The sequence below is a fragment of the Centroberyx affinis genome, unplaced genomic scaffold, assembly GCF_046629955.1.
Source record: "Centroberyx affinis isolate AG114_WGS23_722 - 3 ecotype Tasmania unplaced genomic scaffold, CSIRO-AGI_Caff_v1 ptg002188l_1, whole genome shotgun sequence".
NCBI lineage: Eukaryota > Metazoa > Chordata > Actinopteri > Beryciformes > Berycidae > Centroberyx > Centroberyx affinis.
In genome coordinates, this window is record NW_027280496.1 from 133033 (window position 1) to 142323 (window position 9291).

The window sequence follows — 9291 nt, forward strand, 5'->3', positions numbered from 1 at the left end:
TTGTGTTCTTTATTTTTTAATGCACTCACGCTCACTAGTCCTTCCCCTTTAAGATCTCAGTAGATCACTCCCCTTTAAAGCTAAACTTCGCAGTGTTGTCACATCAGGGGCTGCGGCGCATATTTTGTCTATCTGTGATGACCTCGTATACTCAGAAAGAGACAACTCGTGAGGCTTTTCTATAGCAGTGTGTCTCTCCACGGCCCACCTCGACTTTCTTTTTTTGAATATAATAGTGTGTTTTGCAATGCACGGACTCGCCGCCCTGATCCTGACGCTCCTGTCCTGCTGCAGACCTGCCTGGGGATATTTCGCGGAGGAGCGCTGGAGCCCCGAGTCTCCGCTCCTCGCTCCCCGGGTCCTCATCGCCCTCATCTGCCGAAACTCGGAGCACTCTTTGCCGTATTTCCTCGGAAATATCGAGCGTCTCAATTACCCTAAGGAACGTGTTGCACTGTGGTAAGTTACGAACTGGGAAATCTAATTTACAGTTTGCTAGCTAGCTAGTTAACAGTTAGCTAAGGAGTAACGGTAACGTTAACGTTCCTGTTGTCAGTTAACTTTAAAAGTTTTCAGCTCTCTGTAAATTGGACGATTTTCCCTAAAACTAATGGTAGTTCTTGATGAAAGTGTGCATTGTTGTTTTTCGGTCTACGTTTGGTGAAATAAAAAAGGGGGTGGACCCGCAGAGGATGACCAAGTAACGCTAACTTAGTATGCGGTTATGTTATTAGCTGTGCACATTTTGGTTAAAGTATCGAAATATATTTTACACATTTAACCAAGCAAGAAGACGCCGAAGAATTAACGTCGAGGTCAGGCCAGGCATGTGCCTATAGTTTGCTGGTCTGGAGCAGAGGTTAGGGACCGCGATGAGCGCCTCTGGTCACTCAGTCGGGTGATCCATGCATTCATCGCCTGTATACGTGGAGGGGAGGAGGGCAGGGGATTCTTGCGGCCAGGAGGGGTGCTAATTCCTCGTTGTGGGTATTTGGTTTACAGACAAATCCTAGGGCGATGTCTGCATCCGTCCATCCATCCGTACTGTTTGATCTCTTCTCAGTCTACTAAAGGAGGGGTTCACAAAGTTTTTCATGCCAAGGACCGCCAATAGATACTCTTTAGGCCACAGACCGCCATCTGATTGAGCTGAGAGAGAGAAAACGTATCCCTATACATTCTCTCCTTGTGCTAACTTCTACTGAATAAAGTAACCATATATTTAAATAATCCTCATTTTGCTGGAGCCCTCTTGAGGACTCCTGGTGGTCCCCGGACCCTACCTTGGGAACCCCTGTGCTATAGCAGTGCATTTGAAAGGTAGTGAGACATGAACTAACCTCAGTGTTATGCAGATCCTCAGTAGGACATGAGTGCATGTGGGTCAGATGGAGTAAACATACAAAATTCACTTTAATTCTGTCTTAAGGGAGGATTGAGGGAAATATAATGGGACAAATAAAGTTTGTCTAGGGGCAGGGCAACCTGCAATATTCACTCTATATGCTAGCCTACATTATAGAAAGTAGAACCTCTTTGTACAGAGCAAGAATTTCATCTCATTAATTGTAAGACATGGGGAAGCACGGCTCACAGTACTTGTGCTGTAGGATTTTTACCACCTTTCTGTCATTCTTGACAAAGTTATCTTCCTAAAGCAATTATGAAGTGGGAAGTGCAAATGGATGTTATACACTTCATAAACATCCGTCTGCGATGAGCAGGTTGAAGTTGAAGGAGCTAAATGGGAGGGGTTTCTCACATAATAACCAAACAACATGCTCCAACAGCCCACCTGTGCTTATTCCCTCAGCGCTCTGAGCAGTTTGCCTGACTGCCTGGCAGGCTGAGAGAGGTATGCTCTTCACTCAGCAACTTGATGAACGGGTTTCAGTCTATTGAGGGTCTTTGTTTAAGTTAAATCGTTCAATTGTTCCTGCTCTTGTTTGGTGGGTAGAAAACATGTAATTGTGTGTCATGAGGACAGTTTTGTTTGGACATGTTCTGTAAGCTTATTAAGCTGCATCTGGCAAAATGCAAACAGCTGTTTGACATTATAAACACTACATGCTGTAGTCTTATTAAGTTTGTTGCAGCCACTTGCAGGCATGCCATTGCCTCAGCCTCAGAATTGGCACAAGTGTCATTTACGTCTTTGGTGTCTGCAATTAGGCCTACATCTCTGCTTCAGTGGAGCAACGATAGACCAAATGTAAGGGAGATTCCACTGCTAGATGCCTGTTGAGAGCACTAGTAGTGAAACCTGGACTTTTAAACAAATATCTGAAAAGCAAAAGAGTTGTTTGAGTCGAACATGAGGCAGGGGTTGGGTGTAATCCAGAGTTTGAGGATGTTGAAGGATGGACATCGGGGGTGAGGGGAGAAATGGTTTAGCAAGGAGCTGCAGTGTTCTCACAGATCCATGTGATATCTGTGCAGAGAGCCTGGTTTGGCTGCCTGCCACCTGTGGAAGATACAAACTGTGCTGCAGATGTGTCTGTTTTGGAGCAATGACTAGAGACCAACCGTGCACTAAATGTCTGAAGAAAGGAAGGCCATGGATGTGTTGTAATATGATCCCGCACCTTCCTGACACAGAGAGCCAGGCCGATGGAATGACTCTGAGTTTAACACGTGGCTTCATTTAGAGCCTCTGCAGAATTAGATCAAACATGCAAGCTGGCATATTTGTCTTCACGCATCTCACACATGGCTTGAGCCAGTTCCATTCATTTTCCCATTCTCGGCTATTGCAAACCTAGCTGTTTCACTTCTATAATGTTGCTTCTCCTGCTTCCTCAATGCTGGGAAATACTTGATATCCTACCCTAAATTCAAACGGATGTTCAATGGTTTTTGGGTTGTAATGTTAGTATCATTCAATGCTTCTGTTAGTTCCCACAGCTGCAAACAATGAGCTTACAAAAAATGAACAGTAGGCTATTGTTATTTGAGTAGTGGTATAGTCTTTCAACTCTTGTCTCAACTTGAATCCAGTCTGGCACTAGTGCTACATTCAGCCATTGTTGTTAGCTTGTAGATAATATGCTCCCCTTCTGATGCACAGTACAGTAAATTCTGATCACTGAAGTTGTGTTTTAATGTATTGACAGGGTAGCAACTGATCACAATGAGGACAACACAACAGCTGTGCTGCGTGACTGGCTTGTCAAGGTGCAGAACCTTTACCACTATGTGGAATGGAGGCCAAAAGAGGAACCCAGGTCAGTTACTTTCTAGTGTTACTGTGGAAATTGTATTAGTTCTCACAGAACTAATAAAGACTGACTGGTGTTTGTATCCAAATGTCTCTTGCAGAGGTTATGAGGATGAAGATGGCCCAAAGCAGTGGACGAACCTCCGTTACGCGTATATTATGAAGCTTCGGCAAGCAGCGTTGGAGTCGGCTCGTGAGATGTGGGCCGACTACTTCCTGGTGTGTCTACATGACTACTCCTTACAGGCACAAAAGAGGGAACAATAACACTCAAAGCATGTCCTTTTTAAGAATGAGGGCAACGATTATACCCAGAGCGAGTTACTGTACAATGAGAGCAACAGTACAATAAGTACAAGGGTCAATTCCAAAGCGGCATGACAGCATCTGGAGCCTTTCTTACACTGCTACAAAGCTTGGTTCAGCTTAAATCGTATTTTAAAACACAGCTTCTTGCTCATTTCTATTTGTATTCTAGCCTAACCCACATTGTCTACGTTCAGCAGGGTATAATTTTAAAGCAGAGTAGCCTACATCCAGAACTGAAATCATTTTGCTCTAGAAATTATCCTGCAGTCTTTGGAAATGCTGTCAGCCTTCTCCCTTGAAAACAGACCTTGGTCACTGCCATGTAAATGAATGGTCACCTCTGTTTTTCATAATTTTCACTTCTGTTGCTCCATTTAGCCTCCTTTATGGTTTGTCATACACACTTTAGTTTCTACTCACTCACAATTTACTCTATTTCTTCTCTTTTCCTTTTCTAGTTGGTGGACTGTGATAACCTCCTCACCAATCCTGATGTGCTCTGGAAGCTCATCAGTGAGAATAAGACCATTATTGCCCCAATGCTTGAGTCTCGCGCAGCCTATTCCAACTTCTGGTGTGGCATGACCTCCCAGGTACTGTTTTGATGCTTGGGTGTGCGTGTTTGTGTAATGTCAAGAGCTCAGTTGCTTTAATGAATGCTCTCAAGTCACTCACTGAACTGTGAATCAACTTGGTCTTTTTCAGGGTTACTATAAACGCACGCCTGCCTACATACCCATGAGGAAGCAGGTGCGGAAGGGCTGTTTTGCAGTGCCCATGGTCCACTCCACCTTCTTGATAGACCTCAGAAAAGAAGCGTCCAGACAGCTGGCCTTTCACCCTCCACACCCAGACTACAGCTGGGCTTTCGATGACATCATTGTGTTTGCCTTCTCTGCTCGTATGGCAGGTATTGCACAATACAGTGCAGAAGCCACAATATAGAGTTCGTTACATTTGGCTTTTGATTTCATTGATTATCCAAATTCTGTTCCTCTAAACTAACAAAACATTTTTTGTGCTCTGCTCTCTGCAGATGTGCAAATGTTTGTATGTAACAGAGAGACCTACGGTTACTTCCCTGTGCCGCTACGATCCCACAATACTTTGAATGATGAAGCTGACAGCTTCTTGCATTCCCTGTTGGAGGTTAATGGTGAGTAGCATGCATTCAAACTGAGGGCTTTACGGTTGCGTCCGACTCCTTTTTTCGCCGGCTTTAAGTTCTCATTCTGCTTTCTACTGCTTTTTCCAATGTTAGCTCTCAGCATGGGGTTCTATTTATCATTCATACCATTTCTGCATCCATCTTCCCTCTCACCGTATAGTGCGAAATCCCCCAGTGATGCCTTCCAAATACATACCTGTTCCTAGCAAACAACCAGACAAACTGGGCTTTGACGAGGTGAGTAATGAGTGTCGTGAAGATGGCAGCTGCAAAAATGGCCCTCTGTCCACTTCTGTGCTGAATGCCTCCCTCTCCTGTTAGAAATCTGGAATTACATTGAATGGCTTGGTTCTTGCCCTGTGTGCAGGTGTTTATGATAAACTTGAAGAGGCGGACTGACCGCCGAGACCGCATGCTGAGGACATTGTATGAGCAGGAGATCGCTTGTAAGGTCATTGCAGCTGTGGATGGAAAGTAAGTTCACCCTGTTTTTAAAGAATCTTTCACACTTATTTAGTACTTGATAATCACAGGTGTCTGTCCCTGTCTCATTACTCTTTTTTTTTCACATACATTCTCTTTTGGCATTTCAGAGCAATGAATATCAGTGAAATTCATTCTATGGGCATACATATGCTGCCTGGCTACAGTGACCCTTATCATGACCGCCCACTGACTAAGGGAGAATTGGGGTGCTTCCTTTCCCACTATAACATCTGGAAAGAGGTCAGCCACAGACACCATGCATAGGCACCCAAAAAAATAAGAAATATAACAGAAGATTTGTGACCCAGATGGATGGGTGAGTCACTGACTAATCTGTGTCTGGCCCTAGGTTGTGGAGCGGGGTCTGCACACCTCCCTGGTGATTGAAGACGACCTGCGTTTCGAGATCTTCTTTAAACGTCGCTTGAAGAACTTGATGAGTGAGGTAGAGAGCGAGGGGCTGGACTGGGACCTCATGTGAGTGTGTATTATTGACATTAATTTAACCTTAATTTTCCTGGGTATTCAAATGCATAAACATTTCTCACACCCATTTCTTTCTTCCAGTTACATTGGTCGGAAAAGAATGCAGGTGGATCACCCAGAGAAAGCTGTGCCAAATATACACAACTTAGTGGAGGCAGACTACTCATATTGGACACTAGGCTATATGATCTCATTACAAGGTGCCAAGAAGCTCTTGAATGCAGAGCCACTAAAGAGGATCTTGCCGGTGGACGAGTTTCTCCCCATCATGTTCAATAAACACCCTGTGTAAGTGTCTGTGTTTGTGCGCCAGCTGGTAGAACTAACGAATATTTGTGTTCAGGATTTTTGCCTGTGTGTTTTTTTTAATCTTGTTATTATTTCCTTCTCTTCCCACAGCTCTGACTACATGGACCAGTTTGAGACTAGGGACCTGAAGGCCTTTTCAGCAGAGCCTCTTCTGGTGTTCCCGACCCACTATACGGGCGACACAGGCTACATCAGCGACACCGAGACCTCCACTGTGTGGGACAACGAGAAGGTCCGTACGGACTGGGACAGAGCCCGCTCAGGCAAGACTCGGGAGCAGGCAGAGATCAGCACAGAGGCCCAGAACTCAGACGTCCTGCAGTCCCCTCTGGACAGTACGGCACGGGACGAGCTATGAGACTGTTCTGGACAGGGTGCCTCGGGGAGATTCAGAGGAGCTTTCGGCAAACCGCTGTAGTTTTTCAATTGTCTTTCATCTTTCAAATTTCTGATTTTGCATCATCGCAAGGATGTGATATCAGAGTTTGTGGGGAGATTTAATTTATCCAGATGTGACAAGTTAAAAAGGGATCAGTTACATCTTGTATCATCATGTATTTTCTTTTGTGCTGTCTGTTTTTAGTTTTAACTTCATAAAGGCACTAGACTTGCCATTTGGAATGGCATTTGCAGTACCCAACCTCTGTCTGTCATACAGAATGGAACCAGCAGATAATGTAATTGGACTGTTACATTTCAGTAGCTTAATTGGACAGTTGCATTTCATTGTCTTGATTCGACAAAACGCTGCAAATTGCAATCATGTTCTCTCTCAGTCTCTGAAGACTATGAATTGATTATAGCTTTATTTCACTGAGCAAAATCAAGACTGAACAAGGCAGACCTTTTAATGTCTAAAATTAACCTGTTTATTATTCTAAATGTATTTGTGTCTTGCGAAAAGACGAAGAGGAGGAAAATCTGCATGTTTTTGCTTTACTTTGATCTTTATCATTTTCTCATGTTTTCTCATCACGTTTGTCATTTGCATAATCATTAGCCAGCACTTGAGATGCTTGAAGAACAACTTTACCAAAGCAACAAAAGGCACAAGCAATTACAGCTCAGTAGCTGTCAACTCCTAATCGTTGATTCACAGTGCTGCTGTATATAGCATTGCTGTTGGGGATTTTTATTGCCCGCGCTGCTTTTGGTTAGTTTCCAGACTAACGCCTCCAACCAGTTGCTGATATGGTTATAGGCGAGACCGGCCACAGTAAACGCCTCACACTTTGTGGTATGGGAGGTACATCATTATAAATGGCAATTAAGTTCCCACAAGAGCCCTCACGGTCAAATCCAGACTTGCCTGCTCTTAATCTTTTTCAGGTCGGTTAAGTCTGAATGTGAGAGTTTTGGGTGTGCAGGACTTGCTAAAAGGCCTCTGCAAAAGATAAATGTGTCAAGCTTGGATCATCATGCTTTTCTATGGGTTATTTATTGTCACAGTTTGAGCTCAGAGGGCCACTGGACCACCTAAGAAGCTGATTTTCAGAGGCTGTTGATGCATTGAAGTGGGAGATGTTGGCCCATGGATGGCTTGTGCAAAAACGTTGGTGCATTGTGCCTTCAAAAATAATAAAATATTTTGTTTTTAAACATGCTGATTTTGTGATTAATACATATCCTCATGCTAGTATAAACCCTTTTCTTTCATTGTCCCTAGCTGCTATTATGGCCTTATGAGTAACTGGACATCGTTAATAACTTTCTGCTCTCAACATGAATGTCTGTTGTGCCAGTTTACACTGGGATGCTGTAGGCCTTTTACAAGATGCTCATAGCTGCAAGAGACTTGAGGTAGGAGAAAAGACTTAACGGTATCACTTGAGAACAAAGTTTATATTTAAAAGACACTGACAATTTCTGTAACAGCCCATATTGCTGAATAACCCTAGTTAACGGCAAACCCATACACCGGCACAAGTTTTATAAGATCATTTGCATTTACCAGGTAGGGTTAGAAAGAAGTTCACAATGGTTCAACAAAGGATCATCCTAAACTTTATGGCGCTGTTGGCTGCTTGTTAAAAGTCCGGTGCTCCGGAGTAGACATATAATAAAACATCTAGACTATCTGACGAGCATTTTATAATAATGTTGAAAAGGTTATGCATTTTTGAAGATGTACGTTTCATATTGTAAACTATGCCTATTGCATGAGCTTCTAGATATCCGTTGTGGCAAGTTGTCAGCCTGTTGAATCAAACGTCTCTTTTGGGTTGAGATCGATTTCCCACTGCAACTGATCAGGAAGTGTAAGCAGCTGTAGCCTATTGGATATTATAGACTTCCCCAGTTGTTCGTCTGGACCCCATTAGCCTATGTATTAGCCACTCGGGCTATTTGTTTGTATTCATCAGTGCAGAATATATAACATTGGCCTACAGTGATTTCATAATTTCCATGTGTTTTCATGCATATTTTAACTGTCCAGACATTTCAGTCTCCTGGATCATCTCCATGCCCGAAGTTAATACCGTCGACATTTGACTTCTGACTGCTGTGGAGAAATATTCCAGACAGTGAGAACCGTGGAGAGCGACAAGACTGTCAGGTGACACACACACACACACACACACACACACACACACACTTGTCACATTGACACAAACACACACCCTCACTAGCTAAACGAAATAGAAACATGTAGCCTATTTCTATCCAAACCAATATCATAACTTAACATAAGTGACCAAACCAGTACATTTAAGAGGTGCAATGGAACCCCTCAACCCCTCCAACAACATCTAAAAAAAAAAGAAGAAGAAGAAATTGCATGGAGTTGGAGCTGTGTATTCTAATGAACTACTTTGTAGAAAATCCTCTGTTCCTGTTCTTTTATATATAGCTGTGTCTGCAAATCCAGCCGTGCTTAAGTTGCTTTGAACACGGCTCAAACTCTGAACACGCAGTAGTTCTTCAGGAGGTGGCTTGCCTGGCAAAATCCTACATCTAATTTTAACATAACTGGGATGTTGTGTTTACTGAAATTGAAGGAGAATGCCATTTTCTACAGTTCAGATGGACATAAATCATGCCAATCTGTTGTAAAAATGCAAGAAAGTGGCCTTAAACAGCCGTTTTTGGGAACTCACTCAAAATTTTGGTCTGCCAACGGCCCTGCCAACACAAATCTTGTATATTGGCTTCCTCAACGTAACTTAAAACCAACAGTAATTATACTAGTAGACTCCTACATAGCCGATTTTTGCTTTCTTAAACACAATATCTAAAAACCAGCAATTATACCAGCAGACTCCTGTAACGCATTGATGCAGACATCTGCGTCTGCAATATAGGACTTATAGTGGTC

The 9291-nt window shown here is 43.2% G+C and overlaps 1 protein-coding gene across 1 annotated transcript; it reads left to right on the forward strand.

The window, feature by feature from the left end:
- The first annotated feature begins 140 nt into the window (after positions 1 to 140).
- colgalt1a (collagen beta(1-O)galactosyltransferase 1a) lies at positions 141 to 7537 on the forward strand. The gene is made up of 12 exons (XM_071532408.1): positions 141 to 459; positions 3114 to 3224; positions 3319 to 3436; positions 3985 to 4119; positions 4232 to 4436; positions 4563 to 4682; positions 4855 to 4931; positions 5062 to 5168; positions 5288 to 5420; positions 5530 to 5657; positions 5748 to 5954; positions 6066 to 7537. Exons 1-12 carry the CDS (start codon positions 248 to 250, stop codon positions 6331 to 6333), a joined length of 1821 nt encoding a protein of 606 aa, XP_071388509.1. The 5' UTR covers positions 141 to 247; the 3' UTR covers positions 6334 to 7537.
- The last annotated feature ends 1754 nt before the right edge of the window (positions 7538 to 9291 follow it).

Excerpts from the sequence above, each read along its gene's own strand:
- colgalt1a (XM_071532408.1), top strand. The coding sequence starts at position 248 with ATGCACGGACTCGCCGCCCTGATCCTGACGCTCCTGTCCTGCTGCAGA. Across the intron at positions 3,437-3,984 it reads TGTGGGCCGACTACTTCCTG|TTGGTGGACTGTGATAACCT; the intron begins GTGTGTCTACAT and ends TTCCTTTTCTAG. Across the intron at positions 5,658-5,747 it reads GGGCTGGACTGGGACCTCAT|TTACATTGGTCGGAAAAGAA; the intron begins GTGAGTGTGTAT and ends TCTTTCTTCCAG.